Raw genomic sequence first — 15,450 nt, 5'->3', positions numbered from 1 at the left:
TATTTGAATAAAGTCATAAAATGATTTTTAAAGCTAGGGAATGAGGTGTAATATATATGTTATATTTTATAGGCATGTATGCTATATACATATATATTTCCTATTCTGTTATCATAGTTCCTTCATAAACATAATTTGAATTGGAAAGACATTATATTTGCTAGTTCCATACATTTACCAGCAAATGCCATCATCATTTCATTCCTCTTTATGACTGTGCTGAACTCCCTTGTGTATATATACCACATTTTCTTTATGCATTTGTCTGTGGGCTCATTACATAGCTTGGCTATTGTGAATTACACTGCTTATAAAGGATGTGCCTCTGTCCCTAAGGTATGCTGATTTTAGGTCTTTGGGATATATACCTAGGAACAGGATATCTGGGTCATGGGGTGGTTTCATCTCTAGTCTTTTGAGGAATCTTAATACTGATTTCCAGAGTGACTGTACTAATGTGCAGTCCTACTAACAATATGTGTGCATCTTTTCCCCTACATTCTAACATCAGCGTTATAATGATTCATGCATACTGATGTTTATAACAGCAGAATCCACAATAGTCACGTTATGGAACCAGCTTAGATGCCCATCAGTAGATGAATGGAGATTAATGGATAAAGAAAATATGGCATATATACATAATGGAGTTGTACTCAAACAATATGAAGAATGAAATGATGTCATTTGGTGGTAAAGGTACAGAACTGAAGAACTTCTTACTAAGTGAAATAGGTCAGACTCAGAAAGCCAGAGTTCAAATGTTTTCCCCTTATATGGGGAAACTAAACAGAAACAAGAAATAAAAAGAGGGATCTCATGAAAATAGAAGGAAGAGCAGTAGAGTAGAAGCAGGGAACCAAGGGTGAGGAAAGAAATGGAAAATAAATTTGACCAAATTGTGACACTTGTGTGATGAGGTCACAATTCATTCCAATTGTTTATGTAACTGTAATTCATCAATTAAAGACAAACAAGCAAACAGACAAACAAATAAATAAGTGGAATACCAATAGAGTAGAAGAAGGGGATCAGGGGAGGTGAGGATGAAAGGAATGGGAATAGTACTGGGAATTGAAATGAACCAAACTACATTATAAGCATTTACCCTGCAATTATGCAATGCACTAAAATAATTTAAAAAATACACTAATATAAAAAATAGAAAACAGATACTAGTACATGATTATTAAAATGGCTGAAGTTTGAAAAACTGACAATTCCAAATTTTGACAAGGATATATAATAATAGGAGATCTCATTCATTTCAGATGGCAGTTAATAAGAATGCAAAGTGGGGCAGTTCCATTGGAGGAGACTAGCAATTTGTTATAAAGGTAAACAATTCATCTTCTCCAGGATATTTACTTAATTGATTTGAAGATATCCTTCTACACAGAAACCTGATGTGAATGTTTATAATAGTTTTATGTTTTCCCCAAACTCAAAATAAGCAAGATGTTATCAAATGGAAGTAGAGAAACAAGTTGCAGAATGTCCATACAAAATAATGAAAAGAAATGAACTCTCTAAGACCACAAAAAGTGTGGAGGTGTCTTAACTGCACATTGCCAACTGAAAAAGCTAGAAACCAGGCAATCAAATTGTATGGCTTTGTGGAACCAAAAAGTATGTATAGTGAAATATAAATGGTTTGGAGGGAGCAGGAAGGGATAAACACATAAACTTGGAAGTTTGATGGCAGCAAAACTCTTCTGAATGATATTGTCATGTTGGATGCACAACACAACGCATTTCCAAATCTGCATAACTTTGTAGCCCAAAGAGTGAACTTGAATATATGAAATTTGAAATTGTTCATAAGATCAAGGGATCTCAGAAAGAAATGCAGGTTATGAAAAGGAAATATAGTTGTATTAGAAATGCATGAAACAAGTTCACTGAGGAAGGTAGGGGAATAGATGCTGACTTACATAACATTGAAAATGAATGGATTACCTAAAGCTAAAGGAAAATGTTACTTTACACAAGAGCCGCCTATTGCTAATGAAATTGTTCCTGTGGAGCACAGATGAACAATTCTGAGAAGGCTATACCTGTATAATAGAAGTTAAAATTATGTAAATAGATGAAGGGGGAGCCAATTTTAATGGTTAGAGTAGGAATTTACAGATATGCAAGGAGAAAGGCTAGAATAATCTATGTGATAACATTACTATTGAAGACATTAGTAAAACTCCAATTTATCTTAACATACAGATACAAATACAAATAGTTTCCTATGGGAACATTTATAGATATGTTTATGCATGAGTTAGTATGCAAATATTTTTCTTTATTCTGTCAACTGAGGGAGCCTAAAAAAAAATGAAACCCCAACAACAATGAGTGCACCTAGCATCAGCTTTTGTTTTATAATATCATTGTCCAGTGAAAGGAATCAGGCTTTTTGTAGAAATGGATGATTCCAGACTGGAGCTTCAGCTAACCTAGATGAACTTACTGCCTCTTATAGTGTCGGAAAGTAAAGAGGTGCTCAAAATTACAACTGAGGCTAGAGTGTGGCTCAGTGGTAGGTTACTTGTCAACATGTGAAAAGTCTTGGATTCTATTCCCATCAAAGTAAAACAAAATAAAACCCTATACAACAACTTCAACTACACACACACACACTCACACACATACATACACAGAGAGTGGGGGTGGGGCATGCTAAAAGAGGCACAGGAACAAACTAAAAGAGCTCCAAATGGTCAAAGTGTTGCTGGAGTCCTAGGTTAGAGGGGTAATAAAATTGGGGAGTCCTACACTTATGGAAGATTCTTTGTGGGTGAAGTTGAGTGAGGGGTATAACAAAATTTAAATATTGAGGCAGAACATTCCAAAACAATTAAATTGTCATGAAAAAAAAAATCATTCTTATTTTACACAATATTCTTACTAAAATACCTATGATCAATGAGTACTTTAATTCCTATAAAATATACACCTTTGAGCAACCTCGCCTGACCCCTGCACCTAGGTCGCTGTCATCACTGGTTGGTGGCAGTCGCGGAGTTAGCTGGCGGCTGAGCAAGGCCGCCTACATCGCGGAGGTAAGCGGCAGGCAGATAACTTGGCTGAGCGACCCCGCCTGACCACTGCACCTAGGCCGGTGCCATCATTGTTTGGTCGTAGTTGCAGAAGAGCTGTCCGCTGTCCGCTGTCCGCTGTCTGGCGAGTTAAGCCGCTTGCATCACAGAGGTAGCAGGCAGGCACCCAACCCACCTGCCTTGTGGAGCAGGGCAGCGGGTTAGCCAACCCACCCAACCACCAGGCCAAATACAGATGCCACCACTGAACAACTGGCCCGACTACCACGCTGAGGTTTGTCGCCATCACGGAGCTAGCCAGGGGCTTCTTTATAGGCTGGTGCAGGCATTTTGAATTACTCCTCAGGGCGTGGCCATCATCATTGGAAGGGCAACTCCCTTCCTGAGACAGCTACAGGAGGCTAGAGGACCTGTGACAAGACCCAGGAACCAAGAAGAGGAGGGATTGAGAAGACTTGGGACCAATTCAGAGCCACCAGGGAATATACCCCACCTGAAGGCCACCATCTGTAGAAGGCCAGCTTCCTAGTGGAGCACCGCATATCAAGTTCCTCCAAGACTTCAGGCTACTGAAGGCTAAGAGGTGAGTTATTGGAAATCTACAGAGACAATATTAGTCAATAGAGGAAATCTGCAATATCCCAGAGTTTCACTAATAGAGGGATAGATACCTGAACAATATGAGAAAACAAGGGAAAAAAATGTCCCAAACAAACCTAGATGGTACAGCAATAAAATCCAATGACAGCATGGGAGAAGACATGTCAAAAAGGGAGTTCAGAATGTACATAATCAAAACGATCAGGAAAGCAAATGAGGAGATGAAAGAGCAAATGCAGGCATTGAATGATTGCACCAATTGACAGTTAAAAGAGCAAAAGATCATTTCAATAAAGAGTTAGAGATATTGAAAAAAAAACCAAACAGAAATCCTTGAAATGAAGGAAACAATAAACCAAATTAAAAACTCCATAGAAAGCCTAACCAATAGGATAGAACACTCGGAAAACAGAACCTCAGACATTGAAGACAAAATATTTAATCTTGAAAACAAAGTTGACCAAACAGAGACAATGGTAAGAAATCATGAACAGAATCTACAAGAACTATGGGATATCATGAAAAGGCCAAATTTAAGAATTATCGGGATTGAGGAAGACTTAGAGAAACAACCAAAGGAACGAACAATCTATTCAATGAAATAATATCAGAAAATTTCCCAAATCTGAAGAATGAAATGAAAAATCAAGTACAAGAGGCTTATAGGACTCCAAATACACAAAATTACAACAGACCCACACCAAGGCACATTATAATGAAAATACCTAACATACAAAATAAAGACAGAATTTTAAAGGCTGTGAGAGAAAAGAACCAAATGATATTCAGGGGGAAACCAATACAGATATCAGCAGATTTTTCAATACAGACCTTAAAAACTAGAGGGCCTGGAACAACATATTTCAAGCTCTGAAAGAAAACGGATGCCAACCAAGAATCTTATACTCAGCAAAACTTACTTTCAGATTTGACGATGAAACAAAATCCTTCCATGATAAACAAAAGCTAAAAGAATTTACAAAAAGAAAGCTGGCATTACAGAACATTCTCAGCAAAATATTCCATGAGGAAGAGATGAAAAACAACAATGTAAATCAGCAAAGGGAGGAACTAACAAATAAAGGAGAAATCAAGACGTGTCAAAAAAAAAAAAAAAAAAAAAAAAAAAGAGCCAACTGACCGGGAATACAAATCAACAAACATATGAAAAAATGTTCACCATCTTTAGTAATAAGAGAAATGCAAATCAAAACTACACTAAGATTCCATCTCACCCCAATTAGAATGGTGATTACCAAGAATACAAGCAACAATAGGTGTTGGCGAGGATGTGGGGAAAAAGGTACATTCATACATTGCTGGTGGGGCTGCAAATTAGTGCAGTCACTCTGGAAAGCAGTGTGGAGATTCCTTAGAAAACTTGGAATGGACCCATTATTTGACCCAGCTATCCCACTCCTCGGCCTATACCCAAAGGACTTAAAATCATTGTACTACAGAGATACAGCCACAACAATGTTCATTGCTGCTCCATTCACATTAGCCAGATTGTGGAACCAACCTAGATGTCCCTCTATTGATGAATGGAAAAAGAAACTCTGGTATGTATATATACCATGGAATATTACTCAGCCATAAAGAATTATAAAATTCATGGCATTTGCAGGCAAATGGATGCAGTTGGAGAATACCATGCTAAGTGAGATAAGCCAATCTCAAAAAACCAAAGGATGAATGATCTCACCGAAAAGCGGATAATGACACATATAGGGGTGGGAAGGGGGCAGGAATGGAGGAAGGAGGGACTGTATAGAGGGATAAGAGGGGTGGGAGGGGTGGGGGGGGTAGAAAAAAATAACAGAATGAATCAAAAACTATTACCCTAGGTCAATGTATGATTACACAAATGGTATGCCTCTACTTCATGTACAAACTGAGCAACAAGATGTATCCCATTTGTTTACAATAAAAATGAATTAAGAAAAAAAACCCTTCAAGGCTGAGTATTTAAAGGACTAAAAATATTAAAAATAAGCAGAATGAATAAACTTTACTAAATTATACAGAAATTTTTAGTAAAACTATTATACTCCCTAGATTCTTGATTAGTGAAAAATGTAATGATTTTAATTATATTTACATCTTCATAAATAACAGGAGAGGCTCCTTTACTGTGTGCCCTTGGGATTCAAGAGCCCTTAAGGGGAGAATCATGTCTACTGTCATGAATGAGTATGTAAACCCAAACACCATTGTTTCTTCCTTTCCTCATTTATCACCATGGGGAGATCCTAGGGGACACCCATTCCTGAATTTCTAATCAGGCCCCAAAGAATTATAAGTCCTAAGCAAATGTCATGTGCTCTGTGATGCACTGATTCGGATGTCAACCCCAAGGCTTTTCTTCCTACCCTCTGAGAAAATTTATAAGTAGAAGTTTGATCTATATCTCAGAATGAGTCTTGGAACACTCAGATTGTGAAATCTGTGCTCTGATACCTTTTCTGGTGAAGGGAGAAGAATCTTGCAAAACAAGTGGTCAGCTCAGTTACCTGGGAGCCAGTCAGTTCCTCTTCCAGGACAGTAGAGGTGGAACATGCATAAAGGGTAATCACGTGAGTTCTCTAAGTGGAAGTAGGGTGAGTTCATCTGGTCTCTCTCTGTCTCTCACTCTCCATGTGACTAAAAATGAGTAGAATTATTACATTGAATCACAAGAAATTTAGCAGTATGGATCTGTGGATCAACTGCATATGTCTCATCTAAATTTTGCTGTGCTGGCTTGTCCTTCAGTTTTGTGGAAGGATGGCTACAGCAGTTTCAGGTGTATAGCAGGAACATACCAGTATAAAGCCCTTTAAAAAATACAGAGTTTATGTGTTACAAGAACAGAGTTTGGCAAATTTCTCAAATTTAACTAATATAACCAGCACTCAAATAAATGATGACTCTCTTTCATCTCCTCACACCTGAACTTAGAAAACACATTCATCATCTTTCTTCTCGCCTCTGTGTAGCCAAGATGCAGGAGAAAGGAATGTGTACAAACACTGGGGTATATGGATCATTATAAATCTTAAGCCACCAAGGATCTTTCCCATACCTGTTATCAGTTGTTGACTTTATGGATTCTTGTGGTAAGGTAAATGGGATCCCTATACACTAAGGCATACTCCTTTCTCAGAAGAATATTGGTATATTCTCTTCCCTAAAATAATTCTTTCCTTTTTCAGCACTGGGGAATTGAGGTATAGTAGAATAATGGAAACATGATTAGGGGCAAGGAGTTGAGGGGCCAGGTGAAGTTGAAGGAGTCTTGAGAGACACATCCCCACTACATAAGCTCATTAGCCAGGGAGGTTTGCCTGACAGCCACTTCACCTCTCTACCAGTCAGGAGAGGAGCAATTATTTTGTCACTTTTCAGTGAATATATACAAAAGACAGTGAATGAAATATTGAGAAGGAGGGTTCATTCAGACGACATGAAGCAAAAGATAAATTATCTAAATTCTGCCAATATCCTCCCCATCAATGATGAAAGCAGATAGCTGTGTCCTCTATTAATGAAGATTTCTTCTGTTCTCCCAGATTCTCAACAAGAGCATGCTGAGTGGAAATGACTCACTGGTGACCGAGTTTGTTCTGGCTGGATTAACAGATCGTCGGGAGCTTCAGCTACCCCTCTTTCACCTGTTCCTAATGATCTACATTGTCACCATCGTGGGCAACTTGGGCTTGCTCACACTTATTGGTCTCAATTCTCACCTGCACACCCCTATGTACTACTTCCTCTTCAACCTGTCCTTCATCGATCTCTGTTACTCTTCTGTTTTCAGTCCTAAAATGTTGATGAACTTTGTCTCCAAGAGGAATGTCATCTCCTATGTGGGCTGCATGACTCAGCTGTTTTTCTTTCTCTTTTTTGTCATCTCTGAGTGCTACATGTTGACCTCAATGGCCTATGATCGTTACGTGGCCATCTGTAACCCATTGCTGTATAAGGTCACCATGTCCCAGCAGGTCTATTCTGCATTGTCCTTTGCTGCCTATGTGATGGGATTTGCTGGGGCCACTGCCCACACAGGCTGCATGCTTAGACTAACCTTCTGCCATGCCAATGTCATCAACCATTACTTGTGTGACATACTGCCCCTCCTCCAACTTTCTTGTACCAGCACCTATGTCAATGAAGTGGTAGTTCTCATTGTGGTGGGTATTAATATCACAGTCCCCAGTTTTACCATCCTAACTTCTTATGTTTTCATTCTTACCAGCATTTTTCACATCAAATCCACTCATGGAAGATCAAAAGCCTTCAGCACCTGTAGCTCTCACATCATTGCTATTTCTCTCTTTTTTGGATCAGCTGCATTCATGTATCTTAAATATTCTTCACCTGGATCGATGGACCAGGGAAAGATTTCTTCTGTTTTCTACACTAATGTGGGACCCATGCTTAACCCTCTGATATACAGTTTGAGGAACAAGGATGTTAGAATTGCACTAGGGAAAATCATGACTAAAATTAAAAAAAGAGACAAATTTTAATTAGAAGAACTAATTGTATGGAGAAATTGAAGGACCTTAAACTTTCTACTGGTGTTTTTCATGAAGAGATTATGCTCATTCAGTTTCTACAGATAGTGTTTTATGTGGTTAGTAGTGTTGTTTACCATATCTCTTAAAATCTCATTGTTTTGTTTCTCTATCTCAAGAACCTCTAACAAGTTTTCTACGTATTAAAGCATGTTTATAAAGCAACATACATTCTGCTGTTTTTCATTAGGGGTAAAGGCAGACACCACTATTTTTTCCCTTCCTGGATTATTTTCTGGGCTTTTCCTAATCTGAAATTGTATAGAAAGCTTCATAAATTACAAAAATTTAAAATTATGGTGTTCTCACCTAAATATAGAAATATGAGAAATGATGTATAGAAATGACAAATAAGATAAAAAACATTTTCATTGTTATCAGTTTTGATATAGGCATGAAGTTATGATGGAAAGTCCTCATTATAAGCTCTGTAAAGCTCAATACAACAAGATCGATAAAATGAAAGGAAACTTTTGGATTTCCTTTTCCCATTTTTCTTGCTTTTTGTTATCTTTGTGAGTGGCAAAATTTGTACCATGTGACACTCATTTCTGAGAACTTATATCATTCCATTAGTGTTGAAGAGTGTATGCATACCTATACTTTTTACTGAGAAAGGCAGCATTAACATAAGATGATTAGAGACGTAATACTGTGTATCCCAGTATTCTAGTAAGGGACATGGTAGTTCATATTATTTATCTTGCAACTATTACTCTCTAAAATGGCATCCAGGATTTTCATAAGAAGCATAACATTCTCATTTTTTCTCTTTTGATTGCTAACACAAATGTACCACACATTAAGTTAATAGAACTATGCTAGTCAATGTTTTACTTATCCAATGAGGGTCATCTGGAAAAATAAGTGTATATTAGTATTACTAAACTATATTCCCATAAACATTTTGTGAGCTTAGACTTTATATCATGAATGAGACATAAAAGACATTTAATATGGGGGCCATTTCCTATCATTTCTGCATTCCTCCAACACTTCTGTCATCTCCATACTTAGATGATTAATATATAGCCATTAAGAAATGTATGTTCATTTGAAATTCATTAACAACAATAATAAATGTACAATTATGATTAATAAAATATGATTAATGATTAAAAAATATAATAAATAACAATAATAAATCATGGCAATTTTAGGTTTTAATTTACTTTTTGATGGTATATTGTCAGCATTATAAAATCCTCCTTGGCTCCTGTCAGAAGAACCAGCCGTGAGGAGCAGAGTTGGATGAAAATTTATAGCTGATACTTCTTTGGGTGCACCATAGTGCTCAGGAAGAGGCAATGATCCAGCAAGGTGGGTGGGATTTGCTGGGCTGACCAATTTCTGCCTAACACAGGTCTCTTTAGATAGGAATTTTGGCTTGCAGGTTTCCTACCATCCTCAAGACCTTTGAGTACTGAACTGCAGTGTGACATTTCCTACCCAGTTCTTCCCTTTCTTTGTCCTTTCTTAGGTGAACTTTCCTCCTGGTCTGAGGCATTCATCAATAGTTTCCGTTGTCTTCCATTTTATCCTTCATAGGCATGCACCACAATAAATATCTCGCATGTTTTATTTCTTGGCATGTTCTTCCAACGGGACACTCCTGCTTTCTATATGAGGGCATGTTGTTATTTAAGGCCTCGAAACTGGAGTTCAATTTTTGAACTCATTGGGCATCATCTGAAGAAATAGAAGGAAAATGGAAAATTGTGAAAGACCAGAGATAACGTCTAGAAAGTTGTTCAGAATGAAAGTAAGGGTTGTATGAAAATGATTCCTGAGTCAAGATGGCAATACCAGAGGGATGATCTACAAGACTCTGATGTTCAACCAGGACAATGTACGTGCAGCTACAGAAGTCTGATTTTAAAGTGGGGTAAGAAGAGTGAGGTGTGAACCAATATTTCGTCTTGATCCTTTAATAACAGTGATTATTTTTCTGGGATAGGAGTTTGGGTCAAGTCTTTTTGGCGAGACCTTTCACTATTTTCATTGTATCAAAAAATCCTTTTAGATATTATGCTAACATTTGGAGTAACTAAAATAGTTATTCATAATAAAAATAATAGAAAACTATCCTTTACGAAATGTTGATTTTCTATGTTAAAAGAAGATAAATTGAAGATAAAATACATAAATATCTTGAATCACCGTAGAGCAGATGTCCCTCAGTGGCTATGTCCTTGTCAAGGGAAATGGTTCATTAGCACTGTTATTTTTATATTCATATGAAGGTATCATAATTTTTTATGTTTCTAAACATTTGTTTTTGTTGCTTTTTTTTTGCAATATACACATACTAGTTTACAAAATACACAAAGACTGGAAAATTCAACAATCAGCAAATAATGCAATTAAAATTTAACAAAATACATAAACAGGTATTTCATTGAAGAGGATAACCAAGTGGTAAGTTAGCATATGAAAAAATACCCAGCATTATTTGTTGTTAGAGAATTTCACTTTAAAATCATAAAGGGATACCTAAGAGACTGCTTATGGTCATATATATATGTAAATATATATATGCATATATATGCATATAGAGTATATATTATTCTTTATTTGAAAAATAAAAAGTGTTAACAAACAATAAAATATGTTGCTGTGTGCCATATGGTAAATGAGAGAATGACCAATTGCAACAAAATCATTCCAATAGTCTTCTCTCTGAGCCTGACAGCAGGACTATTCAACCTATTTTCCAAAATATTACATCATCAAACCTATTATTTACCCATTTTTCCATGGATGTTCATGTCAGATGTTCTTTTTTCAACAATATCAGTAATTAATTTAAATATAAATGATCTAGGTATTGTAATTAAAAGATAATTGTTCAACATGTGTAAAAACCAGACAATAACTATATGCTCTATACATATGTCACATTTTAAATATCAATACACAAATAGGTTAAAAGCAAAAGAAGGGGAAAATAAGCATGAGGAATCTGAAGTACAGCTATTAATATAAAATAAATTTCAAGAAAAAGTATTTTCAGAGATAAAGGGGAACACTTCATAACCGTAATAGGGTAACTTCTTCAAAAAAGTATAACAATCTTAAATGTGTATGTACCTAATAACAGAATTTCAAAATACATGAAGTATTCACAAAACTATAAAGACAAATTCACAATCATATTTGGAAGTTTTAAGACCCTCACTTTACTGGAAGGAGTAATGATATAGAAGGTCTAAGAACCTAGCCCCCTAGGTCTATTTGTTATTTATAGAGAACTATATATAGAAATGACTAGTAGAAAATTAATAAGGTAGACTACATTCTGACATAAAATAAACTTCATGAAATTTTAAAAATTGAAATAATGCAGCCTGTGTTTCCTGTATGATTTTTAAATTTTTTTTATTTTTACAGACTGCATTTTGATTCATTGTATACAAATGATGTACAAATTTTCATTTCTATGGTTGTACACAATGCAGATTCACATCATTCATGTAATCATAGATGTACATAGGGTAATGATGTCTGTTTCATTCCACCATCTTTCAACCCCTCCTCCTCCTTCATCTCATTTCCCTTTACTAAATCTAAAGTTCCTCCATTCTTCTCTCACTCTGCAACTCCCCACCCCCATTATATATCATCATCCACTTATCAAGGAAAACATTTGGCCTTTGCTTTTTGGGATTGACTTATTTCACTTAGCATGATATTCTCCAATTCCATGCCTTTACCTGCAAATGCCATAATTTTAGTCTTCTTTATGACTGAATAATATTCCATTGTGTATATATACTGTAGTTTCTTTATCCATTCATCTGTCGAAGGGCATCTAGGTTGGTTCCACAATCTAGCTATTGTGAATTGAGCTATTATAAACACTGATGTGGCTGCGTTATTGTAGTATGCTAATTTTAAGTCTTTTGGGTATAAACTGAGGAGTGGGATAACTGGGTCAAAAGGTGGGTCCATTCCAAGTTTTCTGAGGAGTATCTATACTGCTTTCCAGAGTGACTGCATCAATTTGTTAATTGCCTATATATCTTCTTCTGTAAGTGTCTTGTCCAGTTCCTTGGCCCATTTATTGATTGGGTTCTTTGTATTTTTGGTGTAAAATTTTGTAAGTTCTAATGTTGAGAAAGTGTTTGATCAAATACATCACCTCTACAGGCTCAAAACACTGGTTGCATATTCTTTTAATTTTTGTTTATTAGGGAAGATTTTATTTCATCTTTAAATCTGAAGCTTAATTTTTCTGAATATAGAATTTTTAATTGGCATCCTTTTTCTTTCAAAGCTTGGTATATGTTATTCCAGGACCTCCCAGGTTTTAAGGTCTGGGTTGAGAAATTAGCTGAGATCCAAATTGGTTTCCCCCTATATGTAATCTGGTATTTTTCTCTTGCAGGCTTTAAAATTTTATCCTTATTCTGTATGCTAGTCATTCTCATTATAATGTGACTTTATGTAGATCTGTTGTAATTTTGTACATTTGGGATCCTTTGTTTCTCTTGTATTTGATTTTCCCTTTCATTTTTAGCTTTGGAAAATTTTCTGATATTATTTCATTGAAAATATTGTTCATTCCTTTGGTTTGTATCTCTGTAACTTCCTCTGTTCTGATAATTATTAAATTTGGTCTTTTCAGGTTATCCCATAATTCTTAGATGTTCTATTCTTTGTTTCTTAACATCTTCACTCTGTGATTGACTCTATTTTCAAGATTATATATTTTGTCTTCGTTGCCTGAGGGTCTGTCTTCCAAGTGATCTAGTCTGTTGGTGATGTTTTCTATTGTGTTTTTAATTTGGTTTATTGCTTCCTTTATTTCAAGGGTTTCTGCTTTTCTTTTTTTCAGAATCTCTGTCTCTTTATTGACATGAACTTTTGCTATCTGATTTGATTTCTTACATCATTCTTTACTTTGCAGATCTGTTTAGCTGTATACATTCTCTCCATTGGAATTCAAAATATTCTCAGCTTCTCTTCTGAACAGGTTTAGATTGGGTCTTCTGGAGGGTGATGCTCCCTTGTGGATTGCTGCAGTGAGAGAGGTAATCCCGTAGGCAGAATTCTTGGAGGCAGGGCTTAGGATTAGGCAGGCTCCAGGCTCTTCACTGAATGCTAATTGGTCTGGAGACTTTAAATCAGCGCACCTCCAATGCCCAGTACTTGTTGGTCCATGAGAGAATACTTAACCCCAGGGCCTCTCTGGATTTCACTCATGTGATGGGGGAACAATTCTTAGTCCCCTGTGTCACCTGCAGACCCCAAGTTCCCTGGTGTCAGGTTCAGTCTCCAATTTGTCCCACCTCCACACTTCCAAGTTCAAGACCAGATAGGTCCTTCAGTCAGTTGAATTGGAGAGGGAAGGGTATAATCAGGTGGATTTCCAAGACCAGTTGTCCTCTCTCCATTTTTTATTTTCTTCTTGTCACTTAAGCACACTGTATGTTGTGCAGTGTGTGTTTACTGGGCCTGTATTTTGGGCCAAACTCAGGTTTGCCAGGAATTAGCTTTCTCAGTTGCCAACCCACAAGCTGCAGCCTCAAGATGGTTCCTCCCTTTTTTCACTACAGGTCACCTGGAGAGATGGCGGCTTCTTTTCCCACACAGAGATATTCTATGGCACATCCTTCAGGTTTGTTGGGCAATGTCCTTGGTCTCTAAATGCTCCATACCCAGACAGGTCTCGAGTCTCCCAAAGATGCATCCTCGCTCCTTTCTCATAGCCAAAGAGGTGCTACAGCAGTCATAGGCAGAGGGGACAGAGCCCACAGGTGGCAAGAGGCCTTTAGGGCTGCTGTTGGAATTTATGATTCCGGTGGCCAAGAGCACAGTGTTACGCAGGAGCTGCCCTGCATGGTGGCTAGAGGCAAAATCTGTGACAACCCCTTCTCTAGGCAGAAGCCCCAACTTCCATATCTAAAGGGCACTTCTGCCCATTTCTACCTATTTCTAGCTGACAGAGGTTTAGCAGCATCTGACAGAGTTGCAGTATTTTTATGGTAAATATTTCCAAGCCTTCTACTAATTAGAGATCTTTAGTTATTTTGAAATACTTGAAAAAAATGTAAAACCGATCCTAAATATTTGTTCATTCATTCCATGTTTGTCCATAGATATACTGAGGTAGTAAAGGTGACCTTCATTCTAAACCTTAATTACAGTCTGACCTAAAACTCTTCTCACAATGTGATTTTCTTAAATGTGAACTTGGAGCATTTCATGTTCTTACATCACCTAAATAAGAATTCTTAGCATTTCCATAGAAAATTCACATTTTAATGACTCACCAGGGTCCTCTTCTAGGTTGTTACAGAAGGAATGTCTGTCATGTGGGATACTTTCAAGTTTGCCCCAAGGAATTTTTGTTCCCTTATTAATTTTGGGTAGTTTGAGAGTAATAACTGGGATTCATTTTTTTAGCAATAGTTGGGTATTCTATTATCTTGAGTAAAATATTAAGTGTAATCTTAAATGTAAAATACTGGGGGGATTTCCAATTATTTTTCTTGCCTTTTGCTGTTTCGTAGTTTACTTTCTCTCATTAAAGTCATGGCTTCAATATAATTGGAGATGACCCGCAAACATTTTTTCATATTCTAATCTTTCTCCTGAGCTTCAATTAGCCTGATTCATTTATCTCCTCCTCCGTACTTGTACTTGAATGCCAGTTGCTCAAAATGGAATGTGTAATTATAGCAATATTTTCTCTCTTTCTGAGTTCTCTCTGTATTAACACTATAATTTACCCAAACATCTAGGTCAATATCTTGGGAAATTTTTTGTCCATTTCCATCTTTGTTGTGAGAATTCCTGCTGAATCTTCCCTTGCAATGTCTCCTGTTTGTTTCTTGGAATTAGTTACAATAGTACTAAAAATTCAGAAAGGTTTGCATAATGTTTTTTGTTTTCATTTTTGCTCTCTTGGTGCTGGGAATTGAACTCGGGGCCATATCCCCTGCCCAACTTTATTATTTATTTTGAGACAGGATCTCCTAAACTGAATTTGAGAACTGCCTCAACCTTCTGAGTCATTGGGATCATAGGCATGCAACACCACAAGTGGCTTCTTTCTTTTCTCCTCCTCTTCTTCCTTGTTTTCTTCTTCTCTTCCTCTTCCTCCCCTTCCTCCTCCTCCTTCTCCTTCCCTGTCGTCCTCCCCGCTCTTCTTCCTTCTCCTCTCCTCCTCCTCCTCCTTCTCCTTCCTTTTCTTCTCTTCTCTTTTGTAAGTCATTCATTGACCGCTATAATTA

General features: G+C 36.8%; 1 protein-coding gene across 1 annotated transcript in view; it reads left to right on the top strand.

Annotated features, from left to right (window-relative positions):
• Positions 1-7,219: 7,219 nt before the first annotated feature.
• The window catches only part of LOC306639914 (uncharacterized protein), a gene marked incomplete at both ends in the record, with an annotated part of 45,800 nt that continues 37,569 nt past the window's right edge, over positions 7,220-15,450 (top strand). The window contains 2 exon segments of the mRNA XM_079103594.1: positions 7,220-8,137; positions 8,139-8,156. Of these exon segments, the coding sequence (XP_078959720.1) occupies positions 7,220-8,137; positions 8,139-8,156 (936 nt within the window).

The sequence above is a fragment of the Sciurus vulgaris genome (assembly GCF_902686455.1).
Source record: "Sciurus vulgaris genome assembly, chromosome: 11".
Taxonomy (NCBI): Eukaryota; Metazoa; Chordata; class Mammalia; order Rodentia; family Sciuridae; genus Sciurus; species Sciurus vulgaris.
Note: the sequence above shows the minus strand (reverse complement) of the source record. Positions and strands in the feature narration are given on the sequence as shown.